General features: G+C 49.9%; 1 protein-coding gene across 4 annotated transcripts in view; it reads right to left on the reverse strand.

Moving 5' to 3' along the window:
- ARHGEF2 (Rho/Rac guanine nucleotide exchange factor 2) overlaps window positions 1-17,967 on the reverse strand; it is a 169,813-nt gene that overhangs the window by 18,999 nt on the left and 132,847 nt on the right. For all 4 annotated transcript variants that reach the window (XM_084823678.1, XM_084823679.1, XM_084823681.1 and 1 more), the window contains 7 exons: window positions 9,485-9,552; window positions 8,455-8,518; window positions 7,433-7,562; window positions 6,834-6,943; window positions 4,435-4,581; window positions 3,295-3,545; window positions 1,998-2,123 (listed from right to left, as the gene is read on the reverse strand). In XM_084823678.1, the coding sequence (XP_084679804.1) occupies window positions 1,998-2,123; window positions 3,295-3,545; window positions 4,435-4,581; window positions 6,834-6,943; window positions 7,433-7,562; window positions 8,455-8,518; window positions 9,485-9,552 (896 nt within the window). The remainder of the gene's footprint in view (window positions 1-1,997; window positions 2,124-3,294; window positions 3,546-4,434; window positions 4,582-6,833; window positions 6,944-7,432; window positions 7,563-8,454; window positions 8,519-9,484; window positions 9,553-17,967) is intronic.

A 17,967-nucleotide genomic window follows, 5' to 3' on the forward strand; every position in this document is an offset into this window, starting at 1 on the left:
TTCAGGACAGCGAAGATGATCAGCGGACTGGAAACACAGCCCTATGAGGAGAGACTGAAAGAGCTGGGCATGTCTAGCCTTGAGAAGAGAAAGCTGAGGGGAGACAGGATAGCGCTCTTCAAGGACTTGAAAGGTTGTCCCAGAGAGGAAGGCCAGGATCTCTTCTCGATCATCCCAGAGAGCAGGACACGGAATAATGGGCTCCAGTTAGAGGAAGCCAGATTCCGGCTGAACATCAGGAGAAACTTCCCGACTGTTAGAGCAGTACAGTGTGGGAGTACAGTGTATCGCAGTACAGCGTGGGAGAGCCCGCCACCTCCCCAGGCAATGGGTTCCATTGCCTGGGGAGGTGGCAGGCTCTCCCACACTGGACGCATTCAAGACGAGGCTGGATAGCCATCTGTCGGGGATGCTCTGACTTGGATTCCTGCACTGAGCAGGGGGTGGGACTCGATGGTCTTACAGGCCCCTTCCAACCTTACTCTTCTATGATTCTAGGACTCCTGGATTTGCTCCCCCTCTTCCCATTGCAACCGGCTTGTTCCCCTGCCTCTCGCTCTGGCCCGGACAATGGCGGTGGAGAGAAGGAGGAGCAGCAGATGCCACGGCCTGCTTGCTCACCGGTTCTCTGCCTGCCAGGCAAGCAAGCAGCAACCATGATGGGAAAGAGGAGGAGGCGCGCGAGCAGCTGGGGACCATGGTGGCGAGAAGGGAGCGTCACTGAGAGAGGGGCCCACTGAAGGTGTCTTTCCAAGGGCCCCCAAAACCTTGAGCCAGCACTGATCCTACTCTTAAGTCCATGTGGCTTTGTGGAACCCCCCGGTCAGGCATGAAACATGCTGGGTGCCAGGCACTCTCTCTGAGCCTGACTACTATTGCACAAGGTTGTGGTGATGCTAAAATGGGGTGGGGGGAACCAGATATGCCACCTGGAGCTGCATGGAGAAAAGGTGGTAGGATAAAAATGTAATCAATAAATTGCACCGCTTTTCCATCACACTCTGCATCAAATTCATGCCGCTGGTCCTCATGCTAAAGCTTCCCACGGCTTCTCACTTGTTGCACTGTGCTCTTCACAATCTTATCTACTACCTGTCCCCTGCTGTTCTCTTCCCCTCAAGTCTCTTTGTAGCTGCTGAGATTGTTAGCCCTTTTGGGACAGGACTATTCACGTTTAGGAAAGGCTGATGTCAGTTGCTCTGAGCCCATGGGACAGAGCAGGACACAAATCCAGTAATAACCAAGCAAACAAAAGCCTGGGGCAGCGTCCTCCCTCTCTGTTCGTTAAGTTGCTTCCCTCTCCACTTTCTTCAAGCCCCAATGTCTTTTGAAGACTGAGGTGCATGCGTATAAACACGAGACTGGGTCTCCAACATGGTGCCTGACAGGCTCTCTGATGCTCCAGGTTTTTTCTGTATTTCTTAAGTATTTTTTATAATGTAATTTTGTTTTTAAAGGGGCGGCTGGCATGCTGCAAAGCAAAGTGCCACCCTCTAGCACCATCTTTATTTGGGTTGAAGAGCGAGGTTTTGAGGCTTTTTGGAGCTCAGACCCACACCTCTGCCTTGTCTTTAGGTTCGTCAGCAAGTTACTTTTCCTTTACCACCAGTTTGCCTTCTGGGAAATGAGTGTTTGTTTTGTGACTGACCATGCCCACCGTGGCAGCCATTTTGTGAATGGGCAGCCCCCCGATGGCAACCATTTTGTGAGAGCACCATCAACATTCTCTCAAAACTCCAAATGGGCCCACCGACTCCAAAAGCTTGGGGACCCCTGCTGTAAGCTCTCTGGGGCAGGGACTGCATCATTTCGGTATTCTGTGTCTTTCCCTCACATCCTGTTGGGACCAATACACAGCGAGGCTGCCAGCCTGGGTGCTCCCACTCAGCTCCACCCTCTTCTCTTTGATCCCTGTAGTTCACTGAACATGACGTGCCCAGTGGGGAGAGGGAAGAAAGGAGGAGAAGGGCGAGGGAGGGGATGAGGAAGCACCTTACCCGAATGAACTGCTGGAAGCGCTTGTCCCGGGCAAAGAGCTCTTTGTACAGCTTCACCGCCTTGGTGTGGCGGCTGCAGAACTCCGAGTAGGCCTTCTTCATTTGCTCCGCGCTGGTGCCCGAAAACTGAACGGCAGAAGTACGGGTGTGAGATCGCAACATATTGCACGGAAGAGGGGAGAGAGGAGTTGCTGTCTCCGGCCCGGGCACAGCAGCTGCAGCTCCCCACGCCCGCCCCGCCCCATCGAGATGAACGGCATCTTCATGGCGGGCCCACCCTGCCCCATCAAGATGAACGGCAGCCATGGGTGTTCCTAGAAACTTAAAAGATTTGGGGCCCAGGCCTATAGGATACAGACCTGCATATGCTAATTTAGAAATAGTTATGAGGATTTATTTCTCAGGAGGAAAACGCAGCCAATTTATTTCTCATCCAAATCATCTCAAAGAAAATACATTCTTCAGTTAATTTGCATCCTACCCCAGAACATCCCAAACAAATGTGAAAGGGTTTTTTTTCCTAAGCTTCATTGCCATGCAAGGGGAGGTTTATTTATGTAGCATGAGGGGAGAGGAGAGCTAACTGTCAGGGTGGAAAATGAGCCCATAGAACCCCAGAGCAGTTCTGATTCTGAGGAGGAACAGCAATCCGTGGGAGAGGAGCCCACTCATCCCTCACAGGCACAGCAGCTGGCAGAGATTCCTCCTGCTGGCATTCCTGAGATAGATAGTGACCATGGCAGCGAGAGAGTGCGGGAGGGGGGCTTGCTGGACGCTCGACGCAGACAGCGACGAGCGATGGAGGGCACGGAAAGGAGGCATAGTGCCCGTTTGGCGCGCAAGCAACAGTCGCGTCCTGTGGACCCAAGGGAAAGAGGGAGGATCTCTCCCTAGCCCATAAGTTCAGGGTCTTCCCATGATTCTCCTTCAAACGGGGACCAACTGCCTAACCTGGAGCATAGGCTACTCTGCTGTTCATTGCTTAGTCCCTGGTGATTAGCATCTGAAAGAGTCATTAAGTTGTAAAAGGATTAAAGCCTTGAAAAGAATCCTTTTGTCTGTGTCTTGAGTTGGCTATTAGAGTAGACTGAAAGAGGCCGCTAGGGTGCTCACTAACTCTTCCCGCCCCAGCTGCAATTCTCCTTGAAAATCGCCCCCTGCATGGCAACTAAACTGAGAATTCTATTGGTTCCAATGGACACTCAGGGCTCTGGGAAATAGATTTGGGGGCCCTGGGAAATAGATTTGGGCCCCAGGCCCAGCAACACCCTGGTGGCAGCCATGATGGTGGACACACCTGCTGGATGAGGATGTCTCCCAGACGATTGATGACAAAGTTCTTGCTGCTGTCGGTGGCCAGCGACTCCTTGCGGCGCTCCAGCAGCTGGACGAGGAAGCGGTCATGGATCTCGCTGAGCTCATCCACGCAGGGGAACATGCTCTGCACCATGGCCGCATCCATCTGCAGGTCCTCCAGCATGCCCTTGCGGAAGAGGTTGGTCATGATCTTCAGAGTCTGTACGTGGTGAAGTTCTGTCTGAATCAGCTCTGTGTGGGATAGAGCACGGGCAGAAATTGAGGGAGGGAAGTGAAACAACCTGTTCCAAAGTGGGGGCGAGGGTGAAACAAAAATGCTGCTTGCGGAAAGGTAGCTGTCCTGGGGCTGTATTGCTCAGAATGCTTGAATGCCCCACTTTTTTAATCCCCTTGCTTGTAGAAAATCAACACATCTGTGAGAAGGATTCTGGCTTAGTCTGTGACCTGATGTGTTAGTTTTCTACATGCAGGGAGGTTTCTGCACATTTCATTCAGCTCACATATTCACATCATCGTAGGACTTGATGGTACCTCTAATAGATTGTCCTAACCCCGGCCCCACTTTTGAATTGTTCTCATGGCCAACAAGCCCTGTCCAGAAACAAAAATGGTAAGAACACGACTCAGGGCATAGTATCTCAAACTAGGAAAGGGAGGGGTAACAGGCCTATAAAAGAGGCAAGGGTTAACATTCCACAACTCTGCCACATTATACCTGTAGTGATCAATTCCCACATGCAAGGCACAGAGCAATGAGCATGAACCACTCTCCGTTGCTTGACACATTTTCTCTACATCCATATGAATATATATCTGGCAGCTGAAGATAACCTTGCATGCATCTGATGAAGTGGACTCTAGTCTATGAAAGCTTTGTTAGTCTACAAGACTCTGCTGGTTTCGTTGCAGCAGACTCTGTTACCGCTCTGGAGCTTAGTACGTGTGCAATGATGGATGCCCTTTCACATGGCTTTTTCATTTGTACATTACTGGGAAGTTGTGGATTGGCAGTGCCCAGGCATCTCCCGGTAACATGAAGTCCGAGCCTTAGTCCGCTTAGAAATTGGGGAGGGGGAGGGGGGAGGGGAAGAGAGAGTACAGCTGAGGCACAGCTGCCCACCATAGATGACGTCTTGCCGCTTCATGACCTCCTTCTTGTGCTGTTGCAAGAAGTTATTGTCGACTGCCAGACTCCAGGAATCAGCCTCAAAATCTTTCTCATCCGTCTCAAAGTCACTCATTAACTGGTTATAGATGACTTCAGCTCCTGGAGAAAAAAGAGAGCGAGAGAGAGAGAGAGAGAGAGAGAGAGAAGGTGAAATGATGTTGATGAAGGACAGCCAGGAAGACAAAAGCCTAACCAAGGCACGTGTGCATTCAGAAAATGGATTCTGCCACTCCGTGCCAGCCAAGGAGGATTTGGAGCCATCACAGGGACAGAGGCAGCTGCCTTATACGGAGCCAGACTACTGGGGTTCATCTAGCCCAGCACTGTCGACACTGACCGGCAGCAGCGGCTCTCCAGGGTTTCAGGCAGGAGTTTTTCAGCCCTATCTGGAAATGCCGGAAATCGAACCCGGGACCTTCTGCATGCAAAGCAGGGGCTCTACCACTGAGCTACGGTCCCTCCGTCACGTGCGCACACACACTGATACACAAGTGCATCCGGGGTCTTGGCCTCTGAACCCAGGTCCTCCATGGCTCAGACAAAGCTGAAAGGAGACCCTTGCTCTACCTTTCTCTCCCCAAGCCTGCGTCCAGGAACACTGCACACTTTGCTTGGACAGCAACAACTTGCACAAGGGGCCGGCTCAGCCACGGGCATGTGGTGTAGTGGTTGGAGTGGCAGACCGGGACTGGGGATACTCAGGTTCTACGTAGTCCCCACTCGGCCATGACGCTCACTGGGTGACTTTGGGCCAGTCACTGATTCTCAGCCTGACCTACCTCACAGGGCTGTTGTGAGGATAACATGGAGAGGAGGGGGACCATGGAAGCCGCCTTGGGTTGCTTGCAAGAGGAAAGGAGGCGGGATATGACAATAACAAATAAAATAAGTGTGCCAGCCGGGGGGCCAAGATTCCAGGAACGCCTGCCTCGGCTATGCAGATGTTTGGAGGGTCTCTTCCGGCCCTTTCGGAGGAGGTGTCCACAGCCGCTTAGTACCTCGCTGGCTGCAGGATGCCCCCTGCCTTTCAGGGGAGACCATCAAGACAGGGAATGGACAGGGCTGGAAAAAGGGGCAAGTAAAGTCATGACGGATGTTTGTCAACGATTGCGTTAGTGATGGTGCCGAGAACCTGGTGACGATATTTAGTCCAGACTGTGGTAGTCCAGTTACTGAAATGAACACAAGAAAATCATATCCCAGCACACTGTGTCCCCTCTACTCAGCACTGGTCAGGCCTCGTCTGGAGAACTGGGTCCAGTTCTGGGCACCACACTTGAAGAAGGACGCAGACAAACTGGAGAGGGTTCAGAGGAGGGCAACAAAGATGATCAGGGGACTGGAAACAAAGCCCTGTGAGGAGAGACTGAAGGAACTGGACATGTTTAGCCTTGAGAAGAGAAGACTGAGGGGAGACATGATGGCACTCTTCAAGTCCTTGAAAGGCTGTCACAGAGAAGAAGTCCAGGATCTCTTCTCGCTCATCCCAGAGTGCAGGACACGGAATGGGCTCAAATGACAGGAAGCCAGATTCCGGCTGAACATCAGGAGAAACGTTCTGACTGTTAGAGCAATACGACAATGGAACCCTTGACCTAGGGAGGTGGGGGGCTCTCCCACACTGGAGGCCTTCAAGTTGAGGCTGGACAGCCACCTGTTGGGGATGCTCTGACTTGGATTCCTGCACTGAGCAGGGGGTTGGACTCGATGGTCTTGTAGACTGCTTCCAACCCTACTATTCTATGATTCTTTTATTTTGTCCCCCAAAACCGTTACCCAGAAAGCATTTCAAGTCATTCACTGCTCATACGCCCTATTGCAATACATCCTCCACATTATCCGTCAGTGGCCTTTCATTATTCAGAGTTTCCCCTCTCATTACTTGAACAGCCTGTTTTAATTTGCATTAAAACGCATTCCCAGTGCCTGTTACCTTTTGATTAGCAGGGATGCAGATATCATCTGCCCCTCACTCCTAAGAATTCCCTGTTCTCTCTGAGCTTAGCTGCAATCCTGACAGTTGCTGGAGAGCAGGGGAGGGGGGGGATACATTTCCCTGGCACCAATATATTGTTCCTTCTTGTACTGCAAAGTGTTTTGGGGTGGCTTGCATGTGCAAGTCAGACCCATTAGCTCTACAAAAGGCCTGCTCCTAGCAGATGAAGACTCCTAGAACTGGTTTGTTGATACGGATCCACACAGCTGCCTGAATTTTTGGACTGTCCTTGGGGGTGTGGGAGCTATGGGGACTGTCATGATGAGACAGTCCTGCACATCCAAATTTGTTGCTACTCCGCACACATGTGTATAGATTATTGCCACGAAACGCCTGCCCACGCTCCATGTCTCACCTTCATCGATGAGGGACTCTACCGAGAGCGTTCGGTTGCGCATGTTCAAGGAATCAGTGGACTGGGACAGGATTCTCCGGATGCCCAAGGGAGATTCATCGTTGAACGTCCTGGAAGAAAAGAGGAAAAATCATGACCGTTCCCCACAGTCTTTCCCAATGTGGTGTCCTCCAGATGTGTAGGGCTGGGGATGATGGAAGTTCTAGTCCAACATGTCTGTAGGGTACAGAGTTGGGAAAGGCTAATCTACCATATTTGTATCCCGCTCTTCTGCCAGGGAGTTCAGGGCTGTGTGTGTCTATTTCCCTGAATTTTATACACAAACCAACCCTTTGAGGTAGGTTAAGCTGAGAAAGAGAGCGAGCGCGAGAGACAGGGAGGGAGGGAGATGCAGTGACTATCCCAAGGTTCACTTCTGGACTTCATGGATTAGCAGGGACGGGATTTGGACCCAGGTCTTCCTAGCCCAGGTCTGACACTGCACTCTTACTCTCCTTCACAAAGAGCATTGATATTTCAAGACAACCCCAAAGAGGGCTGACATTTTGAGATGATCCCAAGAGGCTCACCTTCCCTCCCTACCCACTTCTTTAACTTACCCTGCAATGTTTGTGGTGGAGACGCTTTTGGAAAGGGACAAGCTGGGACGACCCCGGCGGGACCCCAGCAGGGTCTGGCGGAAACTCTCCGAGGGGTAGATGGCGGAATTGGGGCGCTCCCTGATGGTTGCTGAAGATTTAAGATTGTAACGGACATGAGATAAGGATTCTAAGGCAGACGTTTGTTCTTTTGGAGCACAGCTATATCATGCACCTTGGGGCAGGGGGAAAAAAACACACCTGTGCTTCTACAAAGAAGGCTCAAGGCAGCCAGGAAGCCCTTTCCCCAAACAGAAACATGGCAGAGATGTGATTAAGAGAGAAACGCACTCTGCACATGTTCAGAGGCGCCCACTATTTCATAATTTCCAGAGCTGGTGAAAAGGAGTCTCACAGCTGTGCTTCTGTAAGGGCTGGCTCGGATGAAATCCCACCCTTGCACTCTCCGCCCTCCCCCCCGCATCTCCACGGCTGGGAAAAAGAATTTGGAAGCAGTATCTCCCGTTGCCTCTGTTGCACTCGCCTCAACTCACCCAGCAGAGCCCTTATGTCAGGGGTCCACAGGCTTTTGGGGTCGGTGGGCACATTTGGAATTTCGAGAGCGTGTCGCAAGAGCTCTCACAAAAAGCCTGCCATGGGGCTTTTTGCAGACTAAATGAAAACTGAACTTGCCCTAGAACCTCAGTCCAAGGCAGAGGCAGGGGTCTGAGCGACAAAACAAAACCACCCCTTTGAACCCAAATAAAGATAGAGCAGCCCTTTGCTTTGCAGCAAGCCAGCCTCCCAGTTACCAAATGTTTTCAGTAGAAAACTCTTAATAAAACAAAGACCAGGAGGGGCAGAGAGCCTGGTGGGCACTGAGAGGGGTGTCTGCGCCATTGGTGCCCATGGGCCCCACACTGAGGACCCCAGCCCCCATTCACTAAGCTACTTCCTTTAACAGCGGCAAATTGCTCCCCACTTCCCTCCCTCTGTGCCCCTTTAACTGCTGGTGCTGGCACAGGATTTACAGCTCATCTCACTTTTGTTCCTCAGGGACACGGTCTGAAGTGCCGAATTGTTCTTCAGCAGGGCCGCCTTTTGCTGCTGCAAGAGGGAGAGAGAGGGAAACAATGAAAAGCCAGCTGGGCTATTGCAATAAAGCTCAGATCAAGGAGAAAGGGACGGCTCTGGAGCATCTTCAGTCTGTTTTGCAGTGGTTATCTTTGGAACACGAATGGCAGCATCAGAGATTGCAGCCGTCCCAATTTACCGGGAACAGTACCTCTTTCTTGGCACCTGCCTATAGTAAATCGCTGTCTCTATGCCTGGTTAAAATGTTATTCCTGCGAGTAGAGTTTCAAGTGCTCCCCCCAACCCCTCCTGCATCGCCAGTCTCAGTCTGCAGCCTCTCCCCTCCAGCCACATCTTATCCATGTAGGGCGGATTGCAAACCCCGTTGGGAAGGGGCTGTCCTTCCTAGGATCCGTGGAGCACCCAGCGCTAAAGAGGCAAGAGGCCACATGTGCTCTCTATGCGAAAGATGTTCAACTTGGCAATGAGGCCTCAGCCCCCAGCTTCTGGGATTCCTGAAGAGAGACGATCAAAGCTTCTGATACATCATTGCCGGTGTGATTCACGCTTTTCCCTGCAGCCATACGGGCTTGAAACTTGAGGACGTTTTTAAAAATGAAAGCTGAGAGCCTTAGGATCTGTAGTGCAGCAGGAAGCACATGGAACCTCAGACCTGGGGGGTCAAATCAAAGCCATGCCCCCTTGCCCTTGCCCTGGCCCTTTTCCTGCCTCTCCTAAGCCTTAGTTTCAGTCTGTAAGAGCTTTAAGCTAAAATATGCTGTCATTGTTGGCCCCGCCCCTTTTGCCTTTAGCCCCGCCCACCACCGGAATTCCTCCCCCGAGAAATGGAATTTGGCCCTCGGGCTGAAAGAGGTTCTGCACCCCAATGTACATATTCCACTGTGTGGTTATGAATTCTCGCCTCTTTCATGCTCATGCTCCCAGGCCCTTCCAGAGTTCCCATAACACCCACACACAAACACCCACACCCACACTCACCTTCTGCTTGACTTTGGTACAGTTGGGCAGAGTATCTTTGCAGCGGTTGTGAATGGTGACATTGCAGGCTGGAAGAGAAAAACGGAGACAGCATGCGAAAGGAAGTGAGTTAACTGGATGCCCAAATCTATCAACTAAATTAGAAAATCTGACTCCTGGTTTTTCAGCAGGCCCTTTCAGCTACGGACCAGCCAGAAAAGACTTCAACTGAGCCAGGGACCTGTCCTTCAAAGCCAGAACTCTGGCCTGAAACTTGTGATGCATGTAGGAAAGTGTGCCTCTGAGCATATGCAGAGTGCATTGCCTGCGGTACATATGTGGGGACAAAGTGTTTTATTATTTCTAAAGTGAGGCCTGCTGGAGGTCATGGAAGTCACACTCTTTTATAACCTGTTACTACTTCGTATCTTCTACAGGACGGATCACTGAAACTGAAAATGAGCTCTGGGGCGACGGCGTGCACGTTAATTCCTTCTTGCCACTGTGGTTCCTCCTTCCTTTGGGCTCCTGCAGATGTAACATTCCTGATCCCCTAACAACGGTGAGAAGATCAGAAGCTTACTGTGGGCTCAGTCACTCCCTCCCGCCGTCCTTCCGAGGTTTGCTTTAACCGTGGTAGTGTTACGTCTGCAAACTGGTACTAACTATGGTAATGATAACTAGAATTGCCCTGTGACTTGGATCTGCAAACCTACTTCAAACCTTGGTTTAAAGGAGAAGGCCCTAGTTGGTGTTAACCACAGCCAGCACCATAGTCCACGGAACACTCTGCCACAATGAAAGCAAACCACAAAAAAGAAGGGGAAAATTCACGTGACAGAGCGGAAGGGAGCGTGCAAACCTGTCACATGCTTTCAGACTCCTAACTATGGTTAGGAGATCAGGACCGTCAAGGGCTTCCTCCATTTTGGAATTGTACAATTTTGTAGTGTTAAAGAGGTGCTTCAGGCGTGTGGGCTCTTTGATGCATGTATTGTGCGCTGCGGATTTAATTGGCTCAAGAAGCCATGTTGGTTCCGGAAGGAACAGCCTGAAAGCCCGCCAGGAACAACATTAAGGCTCTTGACCGCCACAGCAGCACAGGATCCCTGGAACAACTTGCTTCTTCCTTGATGAGATTCAAGGGAATTAGGATCGTTTATTATTATTGAAAAGATTTATATACCGCTTACCATATTTTTTAAAAAAATCTCTACGTGGTTGTCCCCTGTGACCACGGAAAACATGCAGACGCCTGCCTGATTGCCAAACCACCACCCAGCCAACAAACCCTCAAGGTTATCTTGGAATTAGCAGATCAAAGCCCTGATTGGAAAAAAATGGTCCAATCCTGAAGCGTCAGCCCAGTCACGCACGACCTGAGCACCCGTGACACCTTTTGTTTTGAAGTTTGTACTAGGGTGATCTGTATAGCCAGATGAAAAATTGACCAAGGAGCAGGGAATCCCTCTGCACTTTGCTTTCGTTCCCCGGAGCCAAGCTAGTGTTCCCTTTGTAAGCCTCTGAGCCACTGGGCTCTTTGTTCTCAATCCTTGGAGTTTGGGCAGTCAACATTTGTTCTTTCTGCCTGGCCATCTCTCGTGTGGGTGTGTCTCAGCTCTGAGAAGAGCCCGGCGTCCAACTGGCTTTGATATGGTTCCTTGTGACCACGTGCTGCCACACTCCACCCGCTGAAATAAAACTTTTCCTTGCATAGCAATTCATCTTAGAAAAAAACCTTTTCTACTAGTTTGGGATGATCTGGGTCTGAGTGCAAATTAATAGAAGAATTTATTTCACTTGAGATGATTGGGATGAGAAATTAATTGGCTGCTTTTGCTTCTTGTGAACTTTAAATAAAGCCTACTAATTATTTCTACATTTGCATATAGAGATATACATCGGCATATGCAGATTTATTAAGATTTGTGTCCTAGGGGCCTGGACCCTAAATCTCGTAAGTGTCTAGGAATGCCTCTGCTTATGACTGTCTCCTAGCATGTTTCTCCGCTCTATTCTGGGGCCTATGTCAGAGCCAGAGTCCCACACTTTTCTCCCACATTTACCCGTTTGCCTCGTATACACAGAGGGAGAGAAAGCTTTCCCCCCTGTGAAGCACCCCATTGAGTCCAGGGCAGGGATCCATGCCTGATGCAGCACAACCTGCCAGCGTCACCCAGTCATTCCTGTGCCTGGTAGGGGGCGGAAACACCTATGCATGAGTTGTCGGTTCTGAGTCCAAAGGTAGAACGAGAGCCAGTGTAGTGTAGTGGCGAGAGTGACGGACTGGGAGCCGGGAGATCCGGGTTCTAGTCCCCACTTGGCCATGGAAACTCACTGGGTGACTTTGGGCCAGTCACAGACTCTCAGCCCAACCCACCTCACAGGGTTGTTGTTGTGAGGACACAATGGAGAGGAGGAGGATAATGTAAGCCGCCTTGGGTTCCTTGCAAGAGGAAAAAAGGCGGGATATAAATGCAAGAATAATAAATAAAAAATAGAGTTGGTCCCGCAAGAAGCACAAAATACTGGGAAGCAGCTATCCAAAAAAACTCAAATGGAGCACACAATGTCTGAATAAAAAAAACCCCATTCCATGGCTGGCGTAGCTGGAGGCAGAATGCTAGGCTCTACAGAGCCCTTGGCTGACGCAGAAAGGCAATGCCCGTGGAAGCTGGTGGCTCTGAGTCAGTGGGGCAGCGAATCCGTTCCGGTTTCAGCCAGAACCAGTCAGAACTCTAAAGGGGCTCTCTGAGGTGCAAGGGACATTGCTCTTATTAAAATGTGGTATAGCTGCTTCTAGACTGGGGAAATTCGCTCAAACAAAGAAAAGAAATAGAGCAGGAGTGGCTAAGTACCTCGCTTCAGAGGAAGGGAAACAGGACTTCACTACCTTCTTGGCTGCAAAGAGTCAGAGAAACGCTACGGGCGCAGGCTACCCTCAGGTTTCTCGACTTTAGTCCCAAATTCAAAAACAGGGCAACAGCCTCCAGCTGCTTCAGCCATGCCCACAGACATCCAAAAGAAAAGGCTTCTGGATGGGCACTGAAAGGGAAAAAGCAGAGGCTAAACTGCTGCGAGGGGCCGTGGAGCCACCCCAGTTTTGGTTACAAACAGGTATCGACGGAGAGCCTTGCCAGCAGAGCTGAGGCAGAGTTTCCAGTCAGATGTTCTGTCCTTGTGGGGTTGCCTTCTCAGCTCATTTGCACTTGTTACATGGGCAAGTCCAGTGCCATATCACTTCCAAAGTGGTTCACATTTGTAGCTAAGGGGCTGGAAAGCACATCCAGGACGTTCAGGCCCTCTCTGGTCAACACCAGATAACAGCCAGTGTAACCGCTGTCTTGCCGGACCAGCCCAGGGCTCTGAAGAGCCTTGCATTCAGTCTCCAGCCACGGAACTGAAATTGTATTGAGGCACGAATTGTTCTTTGTTACAGAACTCCCAAGGCTATTATTATCGCCCATGGTTCTGTAACTGACAAGTCTGCAGTGTAGACGCAGACTAGGGGCATGCCTGGACGGCACATTTAAATCCGTTCCAAACCTGTTTTACCCATCATGGTTCCCAGCCAAGGAATTCTGGGGAAGGGATCTCTAACAGAAATTTCCTAAGGCAGAACTAGCACCCTTGGAGAATATGTGACACCCACCTAAACAGCAGCCTTACACCTTGGCCTCCCTAGCAATGGCCTTTTCTATACATGGCATTTATCATGTGCTTGTCATTCCCTACTCATGGTTGTTTACGGGTTCTTTAGATGAAGTCGTGACCTCCAGTTTCGCTTCTGTTTCTAAACCAGCACTTTCAGCGAGTTTTTTTTTAGAGCAAGGAAAATGCGGCATTTAATTGCACAATTTTCTCTTGTGTATTTGCACTATTCCGCTATACCACAGTGCCGCCTAGAGGTCATGTAGCAGAAAAGCAGGAAAGGAAACGCTCCTCGTGTAAGTGCTCCGACCTCAATTCTGCTACGAAACCGAAAGTAGATGCAGCAGATTAACCGCCTCGTGTAGAAAAGCTCAGTGTCTCATAAAGCAAGACTTGTAATGTAGTCTTTTATTGCCCTTCATGAGTTAGAAATCCAAAGCTGATTTGTTCTTTCTTTTTGGGGGGGGGTGTATGTCTGCGTGTTATCTATACACGTTTCCTTCAGTCTATACAGAGTTTAAACAGTTTGATTCCTCACAGAGAGGAAGGCCAGGATTAAGTCTTGATCATCCCCGAGTGCAGGACACGGAATAATGGGCTCAAGTTACAGGAAGCCAGATTCCGGCTGAAGACCAGGAAAAACGTCCTGACTGTTAAGAGCCATACGACAATAGAACCAATGACCTGGGGAGGTGGTGAGCTCTCCCACACTGGAGGCGTTCAAGACGAGGCTGGACAGCCATCTGTCAGGGATGCTCTGACTTGGCTTCCTGCATTGAGCAGGGGGTTGGACTAGATGGTCTTACAGAACCCTTCCAACCCTATGATTCTATGATTCCACACTGTCCCTCATTTGCACAGTCTGGTGAAACAACAAGTTCACCAGCTCAGTGACTCATAGCACATCCAAGAACATACGGGTGGGAGGTGATGTGAGCAGGAAGTGAGTTTCATTGGGAAAGTCATTTCTCAGTTATGTCTGTACTTGGGGGTGGGGGGAACAGCCACAGACGTTTTAATGTGTGGGTCTTTAAGGAGGCAGCGGCGGCAGCACACACCTGTGCCCACACCTGGAGGACAGGTGGACTTGGCATGGAGGTTTTGGAATGAAAAGACTCTGCAGCTCGAGCCCTTCTCAAGTCCTGTGTCACATTCAGAAACCACAAATGGGGCAAGGCTGGCTGTTGTGAGGCCTCTGTGGTGAGGGAAGGGAATTTTGCACATATTCTCATTAGAGATGTCACTTACTTAAAAAAAAAAAAGCCTGGTTGATTTATCATACAGGTTTTACTCCATTAAATCGACATCAATAGCATATGAGGAGGGGACCCCCCCCCCAACATTCACATATAGCTCTGAAGAACAAAAAAAGCACGACACGCTTTCTTTGCTCCACAGTGATGCATCTCTCTTTCGCAGGGGTCATCCTCTTAGAAGAGGCAACCTCCTTCTCTCACACACAAGAGGGAAGGCCTCTTCTGAAATGGCGCTTTCAGTACTTGTTATTAAAAATAATGTACAACTTTTCAAAGAGTCCGCTGAGCAATTAATGGGGAAACCGTTTCAGTCAATTACGGTGCTTTTAACTGATGAAACGTCGCAGCCCCAGTTCTCGTATTTCTTCCCTCTCTGTTAGCTGAGAAGACCTTTTATTTTAATCTCCAAGCACCGTCCGTCCTTCCCTCCCAGCATCTCGTGCCTCCCAGATTAGGAAGTTGCAGCAGCTCTGGGAGCAGAGCTTGGCAGCGTTTCAAAGGGACGGGGTGGCGGTACATATGGCCTTGCCGTTGGTGGAGGGTTTCCAGAGAGATTTCCAGACAACAGTAGTCAAAGCCTTAAGACACACATCTGTCCTTGTGAATACAGAACTCTCGCACCTCACTCCGCCATCACCACTCTCCTCAAAGCCTTTGCCGGCACTTGTTTCCAGCTGGCCTTCTGTGCCTTTAATGACAGGGTGACAAGCAGGTATTCTGCGGATAGTCTCAGCCCTGCAGCTGCAGGACAGGCAAGAGACACAACCGGATTGGATGGGGCTGATGGGAGAGTCTGCCCTGTTGAATTTCTGCCCACCTAGTGCCTAGAATCACCATAAAATGTATAAAGATCCACCCCTCTCCCTATATATATAATATATATTGCTGAACACAAAAGAGCCAAAATCAGGAGGAGCCTGTTCAGCCGCAACACCCTGAGACCGCAAGAGAGGAAGTGAAGTCATTTCTTCTGCAGAGGAAGAAAATATGGTTCTACAAGATTGGCGAGACGGATTCTCGACTCTCATGCACAGCTCCGAGTGGCGAAAGGGACGCGAGAAACTCTTTATGGAGTTGCTCCCACTCCACAGGGCCAAAGGCCTGCGGCTAATCTACCTTCCTGCAATTGCTTAATTTCTGGAAAGAGCTGCCTAGGAGACCCATTATAAGAATGAGCCGTAGGTGGGGAGGTCCCCAGTTCAAATCTCGCCCGCCCTGGTCACAAACTCACTAGAGGGTCTCAACTGAGACATTTCCCACTCTCTCTTGCTCTCGCTGGCAAGGTGGGGAGGGTCAGGGCCGGCTCCAGGTTTTTCAGGGGTGAATGGTTCTGAACAAGGCAGGAGACCTGCCGTGTTCACATATACTACACCCACAAACTTACACTAGACACAGGGAATACACACACAAAAACATAACAAACAGACAAGGAGCATGCAGAGACTCACACGCTTGCTAACAAGACCCAAAAACACATATACCTCTCTCTTATACACATACGAGCGAAATGGACACGATGAGGCAGGTATGGGGCACCCACCCTTTTTTAAAACAACAAGGAGAGTGTATGAAAGGAGCTGAGCCCCCTTCTAGCTTATATTTATTTAATTTTATTTATTTATTAAGTTTATACTCCACACCTTAAACACCACAGTTCTCTGGCAGCCTATAAAAAGAATAACCATACAATATATTGTAAAATACAACGTCCCTGTGCTCTGACACGTTAGAGTCAGTCAAAGGGGAAATGTACCTGAGGTGACAGAGCAAGGCAGAAAGCAGCCAGGAGATGGAGAAGACCCAGCTCTCCTCACCTGTGCATACCTTTCAATGTAAAAACTCCCCACCACCTGCCTTATATGCAAACGGGGCAGACGTATGAAGAACAAACACGGCTGCTGACGTTACGCCTGCCTCGGCCTACGCAGGCAGGAGAACCTGGCAGGCTAGCACGCCCTCTTTTAAAAATTCATTTATTTTAAAGCATTTATACGCTGCTTTTCAGGCATACCGCCCCACATGATTTACAAAATTTCAAAATGATACGGTATCAAGGAAGAGCAATACAACAGAAAAAGCCAGATAAACCGTTGGCTAAACTCATAAACCGAAAAAGGCCTGGATGAATAAAACACAACAGAAGTAAGAATATAAAGGAGACGCGCCAAACACAGACGTGTCTGTGGGGAGTGAGTTCCAAAGGTGCCACAACAGACACACCGGGATGGTGGTGCCGAGAAAGGCTCTGGAATGGATGAGGTGGTCAGGAGAACCTGCCTGAGCTTAGAACAGAGAGCTTCGGCTATTGGGCGGTATAGAAATGGAATAAATAAATAAATAAAATAATAAATAAATAAACTAGCTCTGTCCACCATGGTATTTGCTACCAAGAGACTGAGAAGCCTACGGTGAGCAAACGGAGCTCAGAGTTAAAGTGGCCTGACCCTCAAAGCAGTACCTGGACTGAGTTAGGCCCAAATGCCGCAGTTGGCAGGGCTCCGTGAGGCTTGCAACGAGGGAGCCAGAACTGGCTTGATTGTTCGAACCCAAATCTCCACAGTAGCAGGCCTAGACCAGCACCAGCACCCCCAATCCGCCACACATGTAGCCACTGTCATGTGCGGTGACTCGGAGAGCTCTGGTCAATGTTGGGCCCCCTAACAGTGTGGGGGTGCCGGCAGTTGCCCGATTGTGTCGACCACTGATGCCAGACTTGATGGGGATAGAAATAGTGGCCTGCCCTACAGGATTGTAGTAAGGATTAGTGAGATAATATACAGAAAGTACTAAACACATATGATCCAGTCTGGATTAAAGAAAAATACATAAATAAAATTCCACGCCCAGGCAGCACAAATTCAGCACCAAGAACAAGCAAACTAAGTCATGCCACCTGTGAACTGTGCAAGTTTGCATACCTTCTCTTGGTGTGCACCATTAATTCTGCAACGTTTTATTTATAATTTGTTTTTCCGAGTCATGGGGAGTGGCAAAGGTGCTTAAGCCCCACTCCGAACCACCAGGGACCTTTCGCAGCCTCTCCTCTATCTTGAGGTTTCAGCAGGCATTGAAATATACCTTTTTTCTCTGCTTCTCAGGAGCGTGAATTCTCCACCCAGAACCACATTCTGCACTCTTGCAAAATTGTAACATGCAAATAGCCCTACAGCTTGGGTGTACTTCTGGATCCAGCACCGAGCCTGGATGCCCAGGTTTCAGTGGTGGCTAGGAGTGCATTTGCACAGTTAAAGCTGGAGCGCCAGCTGCGCCCGTTCCTTGAGATGACTGACTTGGCCATAGTGACACACGCCTTAGTTACATCCCGTTTGGATTACTGTAATGCGCTCTACGTGGGACTGCCTCTGAAGAGTGCTCAGAAACTTCAGCTGGTTCAAAGAGCTGCTGCCAGACTGTTGACTGGGGCTGGTTACAGGGAGCATAAAACTCCCCTGCTAAAACAGCTCCACTGGCCCCCAGTCTGTTTCCAGGGACAATTCAAAGTGCCGGTCATGTCCTATAAAGCCCAAATGACTCGGGTCCAGGTTATCTGAAAGTCCGTATTCTCCCCTATGAGCCTACTCGTGCCCTGAGATCTTC

Source organism: Heloderma suspectum, chromosome 17 (assembly GCF_057233095.1).
Source record: "Heloderma suspectum isolate Gila_16-S chromosome 17, 16-S_ref, whole genome shotgun sequence".
NCBI lineage: Eukaryota > Metazoa > Chordata > Lepidosauria > Squamata > Helodermatidae > Heloderma > Heloderma suspectum.